The following is a 20,758-nucleotide window of genomic DNA, read 5'->3' as shown; positions in this document are numbered from 1 at the left end:
CAAAGTAGAGACACAAGGTATTTACAACCAGTCAATGTTACTTAATAGCTTTTTTACAGAATGGAAGTAAAGATAGTTCTTATGATTTCTCAATAATGCTTCTACATCTATAATGCAGCAGAAAAGCAGGGCTGGGCTGTATAATGAATGCACTGGAGGATATGTGCAGGTGTAAGAGTAGCAGCTGGTCACCTTCAAATGTGCCATGCTCAAGGTTGTGGATTTCGGATATGTTCTGATGTGATCCTCCCTGCTTTCCAGCTGTTAAGATCATAGGGTGAGAATATGATCTGTATTGTAAATGCCTGGTCTGTTATCTCTTCTTTATTTATTTTGTCAATACTGAAAAGCACTGCATGAATGCAACAATGTGACCATAGGAAGAGATATATATCAACAGCATGTATTTCTTGACTTTTAGAATATAAGCGAGGCCTTTGCAATTGGCTTATTTTAATAGACCGCTGTTTGTTTTAGCAATAACACAGAACTTTCCGGAAAGAAAGCTTCAACAAAACATCACAGAGAAGCTTCATACCACCTCTTTCACATGCCCATAGACCATGTCGTCCAATGGCATATCCACCATTCTGGGTTGTAGGACTACATGCTCCCAGATTCTATTTAAAATCTATGGTTTCTCCAGATGCAATGGCTGTGTGTGATGTTTGTACTGAACCTTGGCATTGGCGTGCTTTGCTGATAGCTGCATAGTCTAAATTGCATACAATTATGAAACATATTTTAAAGAAAAAAAATACACATGTCTGTTTCAGATAAATGCACATGAAGGGAAATCGGACAACAATGTGATGCCACCAAGATCCAATGTGTGTGGCCATGTTGTGTTCAAGCTGGTGGGAGACACGGTTTGGAGAGAAACTCCAAACTTGGTAACCCAATAGAGAGTCTCCTGCTTTATTCAAAAAACTAGGGTGAGAAACACAGTTAGGAGGGTTTTTCTTTTTAACATATTATAGTAAATCAGATTGTACCATTGGTGTAGCTTTATTGGTACAGTAGTGTGTAACAAACATTTCTTTCTGTAGTCATACTACATCAAAACGTTTTACCAAGAGCCACAAATCTCTATTCGTGTAACTCTTGGGAGATGAAATGGTAAACAGACATTTGGGTTTTTTGTTCAATTGAAAACCTGACCCAGTGTTATAAAAAATATAAAAGAAACTAGATTCTGAAATTGTGCTCAGTCCCTTTAAAAGGCCGAAGTAGCGTAACCACGCCCATGATAAACGTCAGCCCTCTCGTCCAACCAACCTAACCTAACACTCCCTTGAGTGATAAAGGATAGGCTTGTGCGTAGCAGCGTGTCGTCGTTTAAAACTGTTTGGAATAAGGCAATACGATTGGCCACATGTTTTATCCATCACAAGATTATCTGTTTCAGGGTAGGTTGGTATTTTAGCAGGACTGATGGGAAGAAGCAGCAGTTAAAATCGTAAAAGAGGAGACCGCTACTATCACGAATTACTTTGCACGAAATTGTTATGAGAAGTTGTCTGCAGACATTCTGTGGATGCGTGCCAGAACTGTCCTGTTAACAGTGCATCGTTTTGTTATAGATTTGCATTAGGATTTTTTTTTAAACATTCTTTGCTTATTGTCTTTTGTTGGAAAGAAAAATACAACAACATTCTTTTAAGTTTTTTTTTTTTTTTGTTTGTTTGTTTGTTTTTGCTAATAATTATTTATTCGCACTGATCATATTGCTGTTGTGGGGAAAAAGATGGGATTGCCCGCTTTGGAGTTCAGCGACTGTTACCTGGACAGCCCACAGTTCAGGGAAAGGTTGAAATCTCACGAACTGGAATTGGATAAGACTAACAAGTTTATCAAGGAGCTGATCAAAGATGGGAAGGCACTCGTCCAATCACTGAACAGTAAGAAATTAAATCAACTCTTTTCCAGAACACGCTGTAGCTATGCCAGTTTGCGGTGCCAGTCTGATGACCGGACGTTTTCCTACACTATACTAGTTAAGACTGGGTGCTATTTTGCATAAAGGCGTCATGCTTTTGATGTGTTTATTTTTTAGTCTGGGTCTAGTTTATTAATTTAAAACATAAGTAATATACCGCAATTGTTAAAGAAAATGCATGCACATGAACACGCAATGTATTTGCGCAGTGTAGTGTTTTAATATTGTAATAGCGATCGTCTCGAATGCATATTGACCCGACAAGCTGCATATATTACTATACATAATATACTTTTGTGCAGTGCTAATGTTCTTAAAGTCAACATATCGTTTAAAGTTTGCTTGCTCTGTCTCCAGTAAAGTGCTGGCATCCTTATCAAACACTCAAATGTAATAGATTGTCAGAGTGTTGCTGTACCCTTTTGACAGGAGGATTTCAACTTAATCTGGTACAGTAATAACAACACTGGCAAGGTAGGCATTATGACATTGAACGGTGTTAAAAACACCAGCAGCTCCACAGTCTCCCGCATCCCATTCAGATAGACAGTAGTGGTACCGCTGTGTTGCAAAGCCCAGCTCTCTGGTCTTGTCTGAAGCAAGATACTGTGCATACAGGTGATGACATGCACAGAGCTGGAGGTCTGTTAACTACTGGTGCACTTCACCCAGATGCGGGTCCTTTACTGTAAAACAGCTGCCCCTCCACCTTGCCAATGAACTAGTCTACTTACTAAATGGCTTCTTTGTATGGAGTTATAATTCATAGAATTGAATGAAAGCAGTACACCTTTTCTCCAGGATGCAACGGAACTATGGTATCATTGTACAAATGTAAACATAAATAAAGCTGTTTAGCACAGGGCTTTGAGATGTCCTTTGTTGCTTAGCAGGAACAATTATCTCCTCACACAAAAACAAAACAAAACACATGACAGCAAACAATGAAGTACTGTATGGATTCAATGTTATGTGAACAGGTGCAGGTCTGGTACGTTTCTTTGTTTCAGGGAAATTTATTGTGTTTTTCCAGAATTATATCCAGGCGTTTTTTTTTTTGTTTTTTTTTTTAAACTACTTTACCTTATAATTTAATTAAATTATTGGTATTACTGGCACAATTAAAGCAATGTCCCACAGAGGGATGTGACCGGTTTATGCCCTTGAAATATGTGCACAACATGGGTTTTCTCTTTTGGTGCTAACAGATAGCAGCCTTCATGGCCAGTGCATTCAGAGTGACAGTGTGCATGTACAGTAGTGTTGTCACGGTGTGTCTGCAGCCAACCAAGCTAACCCAGGATTTCTGGGTGCTGCATTGGTGGGATCCATTGGATTCGCAGTAAAGCTGTGTTTGACTATGGAAAGTGTTTTTTTTATTAGGCTACAACATAAATGGAAATAAGACCTCGATTGCGTAGCAGTTTCACCCATTGCAGGTTTTACTTTGAGCTTGATTAGCCACAGTGTGTAGGCACTGTAACGAGCTCAGGTGTGCCTTATTAAACACATAGTAAAACCAGGAACTGGTGAAACTGCCGTGCAGTGGGAGTCTTATTTCCATCCTTGTACAAGAACAAAAAAGAAAAATCATTCTGTTGCCACCTTGACAGATTCAGGCAAAATAAGGTTCTTAAGTTTAAAAAAAAAAGCCAGGCTTGCAGAGTGCACTGCGATTCACAAACCTGGAGAAAAAAACAACAGCTCAGCTCCTCCCTCAGAATCAGACATTCAAGAATGGAACAGCTTTTTAGGGTAATTTGATGGTAGTAAATTAGTCTGTGCAGTACCTTTTTGAATGAGTCTGTAAATACAATTACTACAGTAAGACTTGGATTTGAATGTTTTGCTCCTTGTACTCCCTAGATCCTGCCACATACTGTACAGATATCAGACAGGCAGCTATACAGGGTGCAAAGAGATTCTGGTGATTGGTAACACATTAACCCTATACCAAACAAGGATCTTGGGGCTGTCTAATAAAGGCAATGATTTAGATCGAGGTGAGACTACAAACTGGGAGTGACTTGTTCCACACTCTCTTCCCATTAAAAAATGCAACCCGTTATTAATATTGTCATTTACTGTGCCAGCAACAAGCTAAAAGTTACCGAAAAATATAAACTTGCTCTATTAACTGATTGAGGTGTGGGGGACCACCTGACCAAGGGTACCAGTCTTTGAGAAATCTACAACTATTGCTGCGCTGAAGGGATGCCAGGTGAGCTTCATTGATAACACCAAGTGTTAAAAGACTCTTTGGTAAACGATGGAGATTACGTTACAGGTGACGACAGTTGTGGATTTACCTTCCACTTTCTTCTTGGAGAGCTGCTGGAGAGGCTGCAGAATTGTTGCCACTTTACATGCAACTGTACATTGGCCCAGTTACGGAACAACTCAGAAATTGTACCTATTGGAGTCTGGATTCCTCAATCTTGCTTAATCACAAGCAGCTGATAAGCACTAATATTGCACTGCCTAACATTAGTAGTCCAAGCAACCTGCAAATGATCTTTTCAATGCTACAGTCAACTGTGTGCAATCCATGCCTTACTGTAAAGAGCTGGACAAACTGTAGTGCATGACACAATCACTCTTCTGCCTAAGCCTGGAAGTTACAAGGCCAAAGGATTCGTTTGTCTTGTTTTAAAAGATAATCTGCTTTAGAAACTTCCACACATTTAATCCCGATTCTTTTGGGATGTAATTTATTTAAATACAGTGATCTTCGTTATAATAACCCCTGTTGCCCGAAAGGAATCATCTGGTGTTGTAATTTTGTCTGTAGTCCAGCTTGCTTTTTGCGATGTAGGCTAGTTGGTTATTTGTAGGTGGTTGTAAAGCAAGGCTGCTGTGGAGGAAGTCACCATCTATTTTGCATTAGGTTGTAACATGTTCTGTCTTGAGTGTGGAAATGAACCCTTGAACATGCTTGCATTGCCTTTGGCTACAGTATATAGTGGGACGTGTTCTCGCGTGTTTCGGTTATGGCCCTGACGTGGTGTACGGTATTAAAAGCATCGTAATTGGGGATGACGATATCAGGAGTGCATCTGTTTGGTTTTGGTTTTATAAACACTTCTGAGGCAGGCAGAAAGCTTGCTGGTATTGGGGTATTTCCCCAAGTAGTTTCTGGTTATTGAAAAGGTTTAGCTGCTCTTATGAAGTGACTGTTTACAGTAGGTCTTCATGACCTCATACAGCCCACACATCTGCAATCTTCTAATGCTCTGCTTCCAATCCCTGCAGCCCAGCTCAAGTCCCTGGGTGGGACGGCTTTCAGCTTTTATGTTTCATTGCGATATAGGTCAAATCTGGAAGTAATCTATGGCACCAAGTATTTTATTGTAATATTTGACCTTCAGGTTATTAAATTACATTATAGGCTATACAGTAAATGTATTGACTTCACTCTAATTGTAAACTTAACTAAAAGGATTAGGTCAGCTCCTTTTTAAAGCAATAAAATACAATCCCCCCAGTGCTGTAAATGAAAAGGTGACCTAGTATTCTAGGGCTAAATACATGCTGTATCACATGGTTCACAGTATAACAGTGGCTCTCAAAAGTATTCCCCCCCCCCCCTTGGACTTTTCCACATTTTATTGTGTTACAACATAGAATCAGAATGGATTTAATTAGGAGTTTTTGCCACTGATCAACACAAAGTCCATAATGACAAAGTGAAAGATGACATCTACAAATTGTTCTAAATTAATTACAAATATAAAACAGAAAACAATTGATTGCATAAGTATTCACCCCCTTTGCTGTGACGCACCTAAATAAGCTCTGGTGCAACCAATTGTCTTTAGAAGTCACAAAATTAATTGAATGGAGCCCACCTGTGTGCAATTAAGGTGTTTCGCATGATTTCAGGTTAAATACGCCTGTCTCTGGGAGGTCCCACAGTTGGGTATTTCCTAACAAAAACTACATCATGAAGATGAAGGAACATTTAAAGCAAATCTGGAATAAGGTTCTTCAAAAGCACCAATCAGGGGTAGGATATAAGAACATTTCCAAGGCATTGAATATCCCCCGGAGCACAGTAAAGTCCATTATTAAGAAATGGAGAGAATTTGGCACAACTGTGAATCTGTCTAGAACAGGCCGTCCTCAAAAACGGAGTATCCAGGCGAGAAGGGCATTAGTCAGGGAGGCCACCAAGAGGCCTATGGCAACTCTAAAAGAGTTACAGTCTTCCACGGCTGAGCTGGGAGACACTGTGCATATGGCAACAATAGCCCGGGTGCTTCACAAAACTGGCCTTTATGGGAGAGTGGCAAAAAGAAAGCCATTGTTGAAAAAAAAAACTTGCATCAAATCTCGGCTAGAGTTTGCCAGAAGGCATGTGGGAAACTCTGAGACCAAGTGGAGGAAGATTCTATAATCTGATGAGACCAAAATAGAGCTTTTTGGCCTCAATGCTAAGTGCTATGTTTGCAGCAAGCACATCATCCTGAGAAAACTATCCCTACCGTGAAGCATGGTGGTGGCAGCATCATGCTATGGGGATGCTTCACTGCGTCAGGGCCTGGAAAGCTCGTAAAGATAGAGGGCAAAATGGATGCAGCAAAGTACAGAGAAATCCTGGAGGAAAACCTGCTGAAGTCTACAAGAGACCTGGGACTTGGGAGAAGATTAATCTTCCAACAGGACAATGACCCCAAACATACAGCCAAAGCCACACTGGGGTGGCTTAAAAACAATAAGGTCAATGTCCTGGAGTGGCCCAGTCAAAGCCGGGACCTCAATCCAATTGAGACTTCGTGGAAAAAGTTGAAAATTGCTGTTTTACAAAGAAGAATGGGCAAAAATTGCAGTGTCCAGATGTGCAAAGCTGGTAGAGACTTATCCAAATAGACTCATGGCTGCAATAATGCTGCCAAAGGTGCCTCTACCAAATATTGACTCAAGGCGATGAATACATGTGCAATCAATTATTTTCTGTTTTGTATTTGTAAGTAATTTAGAACAATTTGAAGATTTCATTTTTCACTTTGACATGGACTTTTGTGTTGATCAGTGGCAAAAACTCTTAATTAAATCGATTTTGATTCCATGTTGTAATACAAAAAAATGTGGAAAAGTCCAAGAGGGGTGACTACTTTTGAGAGCCACTGTAGTTTAGTATATTGAGCACCACAGTTTTCGCTGCAAAGCTGATTTAGAATTGAGAGCAATGACTCATTGTGGTTTTTAGCGTCTGTATTCTTTTTTCAGGTTCAGTTTAGTCTTCAAAAGGCCAGTAACGTATTTACTTTTGTTTTCAAGTAGTACATCTGGCACACCATGAAAGGGTGATGTTACAGTATGCTCTCCTCTTAACTTAACCCTGTTAGTACCGTACTTGTAAAGTTCAACCCATGGTCTGCATTGCTGCAGCCCTCCCTCTTTCATTTCTCATTATTTGGATGGGTAGGCAACATGCAGTGCCCAGCATCTTCAGTCTCTGACAAGAGCTGCCTGCAGCCTCGCTGTCCCCTGGGAAGCACAGCTCTCTCACTCCTCAGATACTACAGCAGCTCCTCTGCTGTCAGAGTGACACGGCTTTCCACCGGCAGGAGATCGGTCTCACTCAGCACTTCAGTGCTTTCATGTGGCTATTAGTGGAATCAAATTGAAGTGGCTGTCACTTGTATTAGGATTCATGGCAAGGGAAGTAGCTGGCACAAGGGTTTTAGTTTAGCTCTAGATGCTAACAACAAAATGAATGCTGACACATTCCATGCACAGTGTGCTAGTGAGTTTGCTTTGCTGCAAGCAGCTGCAGGGTATTTCATAAAGAAGCGAGGCAGAGTTTGCTCTTCTCCGTTGAATTGTATTGCAGGGACGAAGACATCTTGCTAATTTCTTGAAGACGTGATGGCTAAATCACAAGAAACAAGATAAAACACTTACTAAAAGACTCCTGTTGGCATTCTAGCTTTTACTGTTTGCTTAATTAGGCCAAATTACTGCTTTTTCTGGCTATACTGTAGCAGTAATGGAAGTTAACCCTAACAAGAGACTATAGTGTACGAATCATTGTGTGGGAGACAGTATACATTTTCAAGTCACTTTGATTCTTAGAAATACTCTGTGGTACATAAATACACTTATTATATTTGCTTGTAGTTACCTGGTTTATGAATGCTACACAACTTTGAATAGGAAGTAGATAAATTGTTGTACGGGTTAAATGCATTCTGAGTGAAAGTATTTTAAGTTTTGTGTGAGTATATTCTAGATCACAGCTGCAGCGTTGGTCAATCAATTCCTAAAATGTAATTTGCCCTTTGCAAAACGATTCTTCCCTGAAGGAGGTTTTCACGATAACCCTTCCTCGCTGCACACTTTAAACACTTTTAAAACACACTTGTTAAGTGAAAAGTGAGCTCCCTTGTTTGCAGTCAGAGGCAATTTGTTTTGTAAAAATAGCTATCTTCTCAGAGACATTACCTGTTGCTTTTTTTTTTTTTTTCCTGAATTATATTTCTCAGAATAGAGGGTAGTGGTCCAGTTCCTCTTCCCCTGTTCTTTGTAGTTGTTGGAGATGTCGCCAAAGTGCTTCAATGGTCTCAACTCTGTGTTGTTGAGAGTGAGACCCTGTACTTTATATGTACTGACTGTGTTGACCCAGGGTAACTTCCTCATCCTTGTTGGGCTTGTGACTTACTTACATTTGTCTAGAAACACAAGAATGGCGTCACTGGGACCCACTTGGATTTCCAGGAAAACATTTGTCTGTTCTGCTTACCTTACCTGGCCTAGTCAATCATTCACCCAGAATAAAATACCTTCAGACTGGTATAGAACAGTGTGGGGCTGGGTGGTGCAGCTGCCTTACTTTGCCTTACCTTGGGCTCAAGTGTAAGTTTGGTGACCTTAATTTAGACATGCAGGCAAGGGTTTTGAAGGTATTTTAAATAACATCTTAAGAAAAAAGTGAATGATGTATAGAGGATTTGAGTCAATGGATATTTAGAGGATACGGTATCTACAAACTGCTGGGAGTTTACAATGTTTGCAGAGCTGAATGAGGAAACAAAACATTAACTTCTCCTTTGTTCCAATATATAAAAGGGAGATTGATTAAATAACTCCCTGATAATTACTAATTAAGCTTCCTCACACACATATCATCTATTGGAATGATTGTGCACAGCCATTGACAAGCTTCTGGATTTCAAAAAAAAAAAAAAAAAACTAAAACACAATGGCCTTTTCAGTTATTCTGTAGGTTACCCGTTTTGTCAAACAGTGACTGTTTGTTAACTTGAATACCCAAGCTGCATCAGAAGGGTTTGGCCAGCTCTCTGTCCATGTTCTGTGGTGGAGCATCTCCATGGCAGTGGTTAGATTGTTCTGCAGATCCTGGTATTGCGTCTCCTTCCTAACCCCTCCCTGAATTTGAGTGCGTATCCAAACACTACTTCCCAAACCAGATGATGTCCGTGGGTTAGGATCTGAAGATTGAACATTGAAAATGCTTATACATTTCAGATGTATGGCTGTGTTGCATTGGATGATTGCTGTGCAGATTTAATACCTGCAAACTAACTTGGAGGAAAATGGCTCTAAAAGTGCCATTCCTTCAGAATGGACAAGGCTGAATCATTGGAATCCTTTACGATCTGTGCGTGATCGATCAGCCACAAGGAACTCGATGAGCCTCCTGTCTTTAAGACATTTTCTTATGTTCTTCAAGACTTATTAGTAATCAGAATGTAAACTTCAGAAATAATTTTGAGCAAAGGGTATGGATGTTAAAACCTTAACCCCCACCCCCTTTCCTAGCAGTGGCTGTACCCTACCACTTTTTTCATGCCTGAACTCCTGTTCATAACGATCATTTACATCTCTCTACTGCTTGCCTGGCCTGATTGACAGGCATGTCTGTACTGTTTTGCCAGTGTGTCTAGCTTGCAGCATTGCCTTCTGTTTTATGTTTGTGGTCCTTTGTTATGTTGAATAAGGCGTGCATGGAATGATTTACATTTTTCAATAGAAAAACAAAAATAATCACCCTGGTAGCATTGTTTGTTATCCTCAAGTCGTAAATGTTGTTTTGACTTATTGTTATTCACCACATTTATATTCATAGTTATCCTTGCAGAATGTGGCAGTTTTGCCCTTGAGTTGCACTTTGTTTTACATCACAGATAATCTGATAGAAATTTCATTTTGCAGGGTCTCAAAATGACGAATCTGTAACGGCTGTGACTGGGCTTGTATTGGCGTTTACTGACACAGTCTTTATTTTACAATTTCTGTTTCTAGTGGTGTCCTGGACAAGCTGTCCTTGTGACTGATTATGTGGCAGCATTCTCACAAAAAGACCCTCACCACACAAATTAGCCCCCATTGTGTCCTGGTTCGTTGGAAATGACATCATTGTGTACAGTATATTGCCATCTCGAACCCTGCCTACATGACTGTGTCAGGATGTGGTTACACAAACCCAAGCGGCTTGCAGTGCAGTAGCTGTGGAAAGCTAGCAGCATTTCTCTTTCTTGTTCTGCTTCTAGGTAAAAGCCCCTCTGTGCAGTACAATGGAGTTTTCACAGAGGACTAGTTTTCAGTTAGGCTATGACTGGTCAAGTGCTCCAAAGTTTTCAGATGGCAATAATAACTTGTGTTTCAAAAAAAAAAAAAAAAAAAGTAACAAAAGTAACTTCTATTGTCATATTTTAATATGTATAAACCAAGTTTAATTGCCTCTAGCCATAGATTACATGCCACATTAATTCCCATACTGTATTGACCTTTTTGAATGCCCTTGCTATGTTTGTTTAATTGGTTTGTTTAACTGAATTGCCTGAAGTTTCTGGGCAGTGTGCGCACTTCCGGGAAGGCTCAAATGTACTGCAGGCATACACAGATAACCTAGGAACTTGGATCATGAAAACACAGTACACACTGTAATGTGTGGTTGCAATTTCCTCTTCTGTCATGCTCTGTTAGAGTAGATGTCATGCCTCATTGTTAATCTTGGCCCTTAATCTAATCCTAAAGGACCTGTGATTGAGTTTTCCCATGATAAGGAAAGGTCATCTTGTTATTCTACCAATCACAGTCCTCTAGTGTTCTACCCACCCATGTACGGTAGACGGCTATTAACAGCTTTCTTACTAATGGCTATTTATTTGAGTATTTAATTTGATGAAAATTGATTTGTGTATTCACCATACATTTACTCAAACTGTTCATTCTGGTGCTTGCTGGAACCTGCCTGTGCGTGATAGAGATGCCGTTCAGAAGCCTCAATAATAAAATAAAAAGAACCTGGATAATAAGAGTAGCAACTTGGATGGATTAACAGTATCCCCTATATTGATTGTATTTCATGCAAGTACTGTAGATCATGGAAGATTTATCCTCATAGATATTGAACAGATACTGGACAAAGTGTGTTTTCTTCTGTGTTCGGTCACCATCAGTGGTATTTTATCTAGCCAGCAAGCCAACTTTTCAGCAGTGGGCTAAGAGACTCTCTGGGACAGGCTGTTTTCATTTGGAAGGAATTGCTTTCTTTGGCCTGAAACCCAACCTTTCGTGCTGCCGATACTGCAGAGACGGGTCTGTGCAACACACCACACACACACGCAAACACACACACACTGCAGGGGCTTCCAGCTACATCCTATATTCATTGTTATGACTGTCTTAATAATGAGGTTACTCTACTGACCTAGAATTATATTCTTCTTTCGGGCAGGCATACTGGGTATATCAACACCTACAGAGATTCTGCAGGAAAAGGAACTTCTGTGAATGTTGCCTGGCACGTTTAAAAACAACGGCTTCAGTTACATTTTCAGTTTCTGTGTTTAACGCATCTGAGAAGGGTATCCACAGCTTACTCATTGCAAGCCTTTTCTTAGTCCTGATGATGCACATTGCAGGCACCTGATACCAGTACAGTTAACCATTAACTTTGCAGGGATAGACATACATTAAGACTCCTATTGCATAGCAGTCTCACCCATTCCAGGTTTTAACACAGGCTTGATTAGCCCCATTGTATATTTAACAAGCTCTTATTAAAGTTCTGCAGTTGACCGAAGTGCAGCTTGTCACCATCTCCTCTCGTGTGTAGGAGTCGTCTTGGATTTGCTTAACTTAGACAGTGCTGCATTTGGTTGCATAGTACAGTCATTTTGGGGGAAAGCAGATCCAGCAGTTCCAGCAGTTCTTCTTGAGATCCAGTCACGTGTGTGTCTCAATGTTTCAGCCAGCGCTGCTTTTACATTCATTTACATATTTTCTGGGAAATTCTATTTCGCTTTTGACGAGTCACCTTTAAGTCTAAGTCTGGTGCTGTTTCCATAAAGGTAGACAGATTTATCACATCTGGCAGCTAAAAACACACCTGTGTGGAATGCAGATTCAGGTAGTGAGGACTCGTCTGTTTGTGTAAATCACAAGAAAACCATATCAACCTTTCTTATTCTTACCTCTGTAAAGCACTTTGTGATGGTGGTGCACTATGACAAGGCGCTATAAATAAAGATATTACATTGTCTTCCCTTTCCGTGCACACATTTTGACACTTTTATTTAACATAAAATACAAATATTTCCATGAACTCCCATACATCTGTAAACTAATCGGAATCTTCCTGTTCCAAGATCTACAAAGACTCTGATCTATTTTCACAGCCTTTTGTGGTCCTTGAGCATCACTATTTTTGTAAATCCGTGGCTGTCGATTCCTTTTAACTATTGAGATGCTGACTTCATAGTTTCCATGCTATTGAAACTCTTCAGGCTACTTTTATCTACTTGTACCTGTTTACCTACAGTAACACTGTAGGACTGCCTTATTCAGGTCAGGTGACCTTTTAGCTTTCTGCTGTACTGCATAAAGACTATTGTATTCCTGTTTGGAACACAAAAATTAGAGAATATAGTAAATGATTACATGTAAGAGCGGGTTCAACTAAGAGCAGTTAACTTTTATATTGAAAGTATTATGTTTATACGAGTGAAGTCCAGTATGAGCACGTAGTAAGTACGATGAATGAATGAATGGATGAGAATGATTTCAAATAACAGCAATTACAAAAAACGTGAATACGGATACCTATAAGAGTAAAATCAAATACAAGATACAGGAAATTGTTATAATTAAGAGCAGTAGTAGAAGAGCAGTTCAGTGCCAGTACAAGATGATGCCAGTACAGGTACAGTTGGGTGCCATTTAGTCCAGTATAGTCGAGAGTTGTGAGGTTTACAGATGTTGTCTCAACAGGTTCAGTTTCAGTTGTGCTGGGATTGGTGTCATTGTGTAGTCATAACAAAGCTCTTCTCCTGCTTCTTGCTGCTTTATCTGGAAGACCAAGGACAAACAAAGTATTTTTGTCTACAGGCAATGTAGTAAAATCATTTATTTATAGGTACCTTTTCACAGAGCTTTATGACCAGGAAGTTCTGTCCCAGCCCTAGGAGAATGTCACCAGTTCTTAGCTTCTGGCCTGCAGGAAAAATAAATTAATCCTAAGGAACACCATGATATCAAGTTACAATTCATTGGCGGCAAGCCACTGTCTGTTACTTTTTGACTTCTATAATTGTCTCTCTAACCTCCAGTATAACCTTCTGCAACAGTAACCCTCTGTGTCTGCCACTACACTAGTGGAGGAGTTGGTACAGTTAATAGAGAAGGTTTTGCATGAAGATGATCGATCTGTTACTGTATCCTGGACCAGGGGTGTCCAATCATGGTCCTAGAGAGCCATTTCACTCCAGGTTTAACAGGTGATATAATGAACTAATTCAGGGTCTGGATTGAGGTTTGATTAGTTCAATTAAACAATTTAGAACAGGGTTGGAACAAAGACCAGTACTGGAAGGGCCGTCTTTGAACACCCCTACCCTCAACCAATGACTGTCTCGCAGTTAAGGTTTTAGGACTTCTCAGACTTGTCTCGCTGTTGCTTAGCAGCCAAGCATGCTTGAAGTGGTGGTGGTGAGTAACTGAGAATGTAGACTCTCATGAGTACAGTGCATTAGCTCACATACCCCCAGTTGATGTCCTTCACCTGTTTTTAACATGCCCCATATTCAGGACACTGAAGTGTAGGGCTTTGGGAGTGTCAGTGAGGTCCTGTGATGTTTTGTTCGAACATTTGTTTTAAATCACGCAAGCAAATTACTGCAAGCTAAATACATACAGTAAGATCAGGCCTGGTTTTTATAAGCCAGTAGGATTTTACTTGTGTAACAAATGGCTCCATGATGATTATGATGGCACCTTTCCTAAAAGGAAATTGCTTCCAGTAAATAAGAAATGATGTGAGGGCTTGCATTTCATGCAGGCATCAAGTTTGTGGTGCTGCCTTGGGAAAGCCTGTACATGCAGCAAGCTATATGAACTGTGCCCTCATCAGCTGGCCTGCAAACTACTTTGCAGCCTACTGTACTTTGTGGTTGTCCAGATTTCTGTCCTAGTTTCATTCTGTCTGGTCATTTTGAAAGAGGTGATTCGCTTAGTTTCGATGTTCAGCAGTTACCCGGTCTTGGGGAAACTCTGCTGCCTTGATAAATCTGTCTCTAGGAATGCAGTATTTACTAAATTAGGAATTTCCAGTAAGACATGTACAGTGAAAGAAACTGCCATGTATGTAAATAAATGGCAATACTTCTCATAGTAATTGCTATACCCTCTGCTGCCTGTTTCTATAGGTGCTTGCAATCTGTTCTGAAAATACCACTCCCATTGTTGGAGAAACCAAGCTGTTGATCTCAATCATTGTAGTGACCAAAACCATCATGAAATGTAACACCATGTGCTTGACTTTTAATAATGTATGCTGACCTATGCACTTGCAAGCCTCTGGTCAACTAACAGACTAGTGTAGGTGCCCTTTGCTACTTTTCGCATGATTGATTTTGAGAGCATGAGCTGTGAAGCACCACTTTGAGCCCACCCTGATGTTCATGCTGCTGTATCAATCCCAAGCCTTTTTTTTTTTTTTTAAAGCTCTGGACTTTATGCTTGGTAAGATAGTGAGCTGGGACCATATTTCATTGATGGCTCCAGTTACAGTGGGAAAGCTTGGTAGCATCTTCTGCTTTTTAAGAGATAAAGCTGTAAAACGTCTGTCTCTTGTAGAGTGCTGTAGTTCTACTGTGTCCCTGATCAAAGCACTGTGTCTCCACTAATGTCAGTGTTATTTATTCACTGGACCTTTCCCAGAGATAAAGATAAGTGGAACCAGATAGTGAATGCCTCAACTTTTAATAGTGGTGTATTGCAGTGCCTCCTACTTTTACTGTAGTTATCAGTGGCATTTTGGAATGTTTGCAATTTCGTTTTGTAAATTTCCCATGAAGCAGGTAATGGAGTGGAGTATTCACTCTTTCAGTTTTGAGTTGAGGTTGAGACAGGTTTAGTCAACGCTCCAGTAAACAGACCACCAGCATCGACATGCAGTGCCTTAAAGCATTGTCTGCTGACCCTGTTCCATTCATTGATGAGCAGAAAATGCACTTCAATAAGATTTCTTTTTTTTTTTTTAATACAATGCAGTAAAACTGTCATTGAACCCAAGGCTTAAACACAAGATAATTTAAACCATGGCAGTGCATGGAACACGGGCCAAATGTTGTGAAGCTGGCTTCGAACAGCAATCGCGATTCAAAAAAGAATGTCGCGCTTCCTGAGCAAAATGTAACCCAGTTTATAAATTTAAGTGAAAGAGTTACAGTTCTGTTGGTGCTGGCTTACATATAGTGGAGGCCAAAGAAAAGTTCCTTGCAAAGTCTCACCGTCCATCTACTGCAGTACCCTTTTAAGCAAGATCACTGCTCAGACTTGTTCTGAGCTTACTCTGTGACTGGGGGACACAATGGTAATGCAAGCCCTGATGCTGCATTCCCCTCCCATGTTGTACATGGCGTCTAAGCTACAGATTTACTTTGAAGAGTTTTCAATGTGCTTCAATGTACTTGCTTGTTTTGAAGACTGCTGCACCGTCGTTGGACCTCCCCTCTCTACAGTACCTTATGTCACAGAGAGCCTCCTTTGGAAATTCAACATCACTAGAACCCTCTGTTTTTTACACTTCTATTTAGTTGGGGCATGTAAGGAGTTTAATGTGAAGATTTCACTTTGATCTACTGTAGGAGCAGTGAAAATTGGTTCTGTAAAAACTGTTTTGATGGACGCAAAACTTTTAATTTATTTATTTATTCTTAGAAACCTCTGTTTTTCTGCTGCTGTGTCAGCAGCATGCGGCTGCCAGGAGCTTTGTAAAATAATTCAGTGAGGTTTAGAAACCCCCAGTTCATCGTGGTAGAGCTTTGTTCTGGTTGCCAGGAGACCAGCGCAGTGTGGCTGTGCATTGTGTGAGAGATAGCCAGCAGAATAGAGAGGGAGAGAACCAGAGGAAAGTACTGGTGTTTTGGAGTCAGCATCCCCTCTCCCTCTCCCTCTCCCTCTCCCTCTCTCTTTTCCCCAGCTTTAACTTATTACAGAATTTTACATTTTGTGCTGATAGGGTGGGAGGGCGGGCAAACATGTTTGTTATTCTAAAAAGGACCTAGTGGTTTCTGTTGTGTTATTTGAACTTTAAAATAGAGACATAAACAAAGATTAAATTAATACTTTGCCTCCTTTCAGCTTATTTAGCAACCTTGAAATCGTTGACAGGTTAAAGGTGTGTCCTGTTCTGTTAATAAACCTCAGCACTGGAATAATATTGTAATGTAAAGTTAAACGAGTCTGGCCCACTAGTGACTTTAATACTGTGTGCAGTGGTAGCTGCTGTGTTACTCGCTGCAGTGAAGGGAAAGTAAAACGTAAGCATTTATGCTCCTAATGGGTAGCCCTGCTGTATCATTAAATGTGCACTGGCTCCTTTTGATGCAGGTGTCATCCTGCTGACTTGCTCTTGTGATGAAATCCAGCTGTTTGGCAAAACAGTGGGCTTGTTTCTGGTTTGTTTGGGCGTGTTTGTTTTGTTGGTAGTGTGTTGGAGTTGGAGTTTTTGGCGCAGGCCTGCCTTTAGTAATGTTGCAGCCCTTGATTGTGGCTCGGCACGCGAGGATGGGCTATGCTCCTTTGTAACAAAGCAGCTTGAGAATCATTTGAAGCATTGTACATGTCCACGGCAGATACGATAGAGTTTGTGTGTAATAGAACATGCCTATGCCCGGTTACGCTGCTATATTCAAGTGCATTGGGAACACTGGGACTTTGAAGCAACTGAAATGCTGTATCTGGAAAGCTTGTTTAATACTTTTACTAAAAAAAAAAAAAAAAAAAAAAAAAAAACCTTAATACTGCCCTTGTCATTAATGGCATTCATTATTTAGCAGGTCATTTTAGTTTCCTTTTCCAAGTACTGTTGTAATTTCTGTATAGACCCATTGTCCTGTAACAATATGCCCTTTTAAAAGTAAAGGTCTTTCGTGTTTACACCACAAAACATCATAGAGGACCAGACAGATATTGGCCTGGCATGAGTATGAGGGAGCTTCTAATTACGAACGATTAACTTCTCAGAGTTTCCAGTGGCTGCTTACATAACAGGGTGCTCGTTCCTATGTCTCAACCTACTGTACCGAATGTGTGTTGGTATTGTTTATAGTCTGAGCGGTGTATCCCTGGTTGTTCTGGTAGGATTGCTGTATTAGCAGCAGACCTGACATATTGGCTTCATGCTATACTATATATCATTGTACATGTGTGTCTATTGGGAATGCTCAAACTGAGTGAGGAATTTATTTATTTATTTTTTGCACCTCCTTTAAAACTTTCTGAATTTAGCAAAATGCATGTGCTTGGGAGAGCTGAGACCAAACACTATTGTTATTCTCTGGTTATATTTGCAGAATGCTTCAGTGCACAAATATACAGCAAACAGACATGAACTACTCTGCCAAATTTAGTTTTCCTTTGCATACAAGAAAGCAGAAGGCAGAACCTGAACTGCAAACATTTATAAATTGAACCAAAAAATAAAAAATAATAAAAAAATAAAATCTTCTAGTTTCAGTTGTGCATGCTGCAGATTCTGTTTTGAGATGCTGTTAGGTTGGTATGGTTTGCAGTATTTTTTCAGGCTTCCTGTGGCTAGTGGCTTTAAGCTGGTGTCTCACGTCAGTTGTTATATATATATATTCTATATATTTATTATACTATATAATATATCTATATATCAATATATATATATATATATATATATATATATATATATATATATATATATATATATATATATATATATATAATTAGGGAGCTGTGTGCCAGGCTGAACCAAGCAAAGCAAGGGCTGCTGAATGCTTTACTCCTGGGCCACACCTAGTGGGTTCTCCTCTTGCCTTTTCAAGTCTTTCTGCAGTTTGTAGTTATTTCAGCTCTACTATACTACAGCTGTGCAAAGAGTCACACTGTTCTCATAGTTAATAATAGTTAACCCTTCTTGTTAAAGCATATATACAGTGTTGTATGTGTCTTTAGGACATGCAGAGAGTACAAATGCCCCTTGTTTTCTTGTTACTTTCTGACCGTTTTCCAACCCAAGAAAATGATCACCTATCTCTGTAGGGGGTGTATCTGTATTTGGTGTGCAGCAGAATATAATAGCTGACTATTTAAGAGAGGAACCTTTGGATTAGGAAGCCATGAGTTCAGACAACCTTGTCTGGGCTTGAAGAAGCTGCCTGCCTGAGTATTCTAACGCAGGCTGGCTTGCTAGCTGGCACTAAAGGAGTTTGCTGCTTTCTCCCACATACTGCAAGTGGAGATGGGAGTTGCAGTGTGCTGTGCAGTAGGCCCAGAGGGCATGCACAGCTTGCAGGAAAGGGTGCAGTTTCAGTAATGGTTGAGGCAAGAATCTATGTGGAAAGCACTGTTAATATCACTGCAGGTGCCAGTTTCACCTGGAAGAAACCCCAATTAGAACATTCAACCACAGACGGCTTTCTGTAGGTGAGCTAAAAATATTTTTAAACAAGAGTAAATATTTGTCTCTTTCTGTTTCTTTCAATGCGTGTTTGCTAGTGCTTAGTGAGCTGTAATACTGTAAACAGGGGTTTAGCTATGGGAGTTCTTGTATCTCTTCAGTTCTGAATGAAATGCTGAATCATGCAGAAGTACAGTATTTAACAGAGAGAATTCTCTTGAGAAATTAGTACAATGTGTTTACTGTACACCTCTTTTTTTTTTTTTCTTGCTCACCAAAACAAATCAGGAATGTGTTGCAGTAGCTCACCTGAAGTGCAGAGACCACTTTTTCCCCCACTGTCTTCTCTCAGTGCCCTGTCTTTGCTTGGCTACTCGCCATGTTTCTGGTTGGTTTGGCATCTAGTTAGGGGAGCCACAGAGCGTTCTGCAGTATGGAGAAGATCTCTCTGCTGCTTGGCTGCTTTAAATTGAGTGTCTTTTATTGTCATGGGAATAGTCAACCTTCTCTTTTCGTTGTTTTAACATTAATTTAAGAGGGACCAGGAATGAACAGAGTTCTAAGTGTACTGTTAATATTTAACCTGCTGTTTTGATTCCAGCATTCAGTGGGAATCCGACAGTACATTGTGCAGTTGATTAGGAGTTTCTTCCTGTTAAAGATCTCAGAATACTGTACCTCCTGGCCCCCATGTAGTAAATATATTTCCTATCATATTTTTTTGTGTGTCTACAGTATATTGCCAAACAAATATACACCTACATTAGCTTACTGTGTAATACTTTTGGTTTTAGTGTGTATAGTCTTGGTGGTGTCCAAGCAGTGTTCTGCTGTACTGTAGATCTTGTCAGCCTGTATCTAGCTGTCAAACTTTAAATGCAGGATACTACTGCAGTACACGGTAATAAGCACTTTACTAAGATTTTTAATGTCCTGTATAATGACACATTATAGAGACGTTTGTTTAAATGTTAGATGTCTTCAGTCTCCTTGGTTTCTCCATGCACTTGGGCGAGTCTGGCTTTCCTCAAATTTTACAAATCCCAATTTTAAGAACTGCTTTACTTGGTTTACTCCGCTGTAAACTATAAAAGTTAATAGGATGCTTAAACCTATTCTTGGTTTCCTCCCTCCCAAAAATGGCACAATGCCAGAGGGAAGTAGGGTCCAAAGGGCCGTGCGCAGTGAGTATTTCACACGACATGTCACAACAAGCTGTCTTTACTTGTGTTTTTCTAAAGCACTAAATGTTTAATTGATGTTTGTTGGGCTGTGTTTTTTTTTTTTTTTTTTTTTTAAATTTGAAAACATTTGTTTACTAATAAACTTCTCTTCTGGGTACCTGAGTGGATCACCTGGTAAATGCATGACCATGTGGTGCATAATGCATGACCACTGGCCAGGCACTCAGTGAGGTCAAGTAGAGTCCTGCAGGGCTGGCCTTTATCGACCCAGGGGCATGTAGCTTGCTGACATCTGCTAACAGGCTTCTGGAGGTAAAGAGGCAACTGGCTTGATTGTGGGATCCAAGGACACCCACTGACCTTCAGGTCTCCTAAGTTATTGTGGGGATTTGCTCTGGTGAAGGAACTGGATATTCTAATAACTTGGGGTAAAATAACTGGGCACTGTAAATTTGAGAAGTAAAATTAGGCCTCTGTTTCCTGATACAGCACTAGTACTGTACAGTCTATTCCTGTCTCCCAGTTTTCCTACAGCAAGGTTATTTAGTGCTTAAGGTTTGCTCGTATCTGGCAAGCATCCAGTTTTCTCTTGTCATCAGCACTGGAAATCTACTGTTGTATCTCATCCAGATTACATTTTGTAGACAATAAATGATGTAGTAAATCTGCTTTGAAAATGAGTTCCGCAGCAAATAATGCGACCAGGATGTTGCCAGGCTTATGGGTGTGTAATAG

At 40.1% G+C, this 20,758-nt stretch overlaps 1 protein-coding gene across 1 annotated transcript in view; it reads left to right on the top strand.

Moving 5' to 3' along the window:
• The first annotated feature begins 1,354 nt into the window (after positions 1 to 1,354).
• Positions 1,355 to 20,758, top strand: part of LOC121297141 (rho GTPase-activating protein 26-like) — a 56,853-nt gene continuing 37,449 nt past the window's right edge. Inside the window, exon 1 of the mRNA XM_041223218.1 lies at positions 1,355 to 1,901. Coding sequence (XP_041079152.1) covers positions 1,748 to 1,901 — 154 coding nt within the window. The 5' untranslated portion in view covers positions 1,355 to 1,747. The remainder of the gene's footprint in view (positions 1,902 to 20,758) is intronic.

Source organism: Polyodon spathula, chromosome 22 (assembly GCF_017654505.1).
Source record: "Polyodon spathula isolate WHYD16114869_AA chromosome 22, ASM1765450v1, whole genome shotgun sequence".
NCBI classification, from domain to species: Eukaryota; Metazoa; Chordata; class Actinopteri; order Acipenseriformes; family Polyodontidae; genus Polyodon; species Polyodon spathula.
This window is presented reverse-complemented; position numbering and strand designations above follow the sequence as displayed.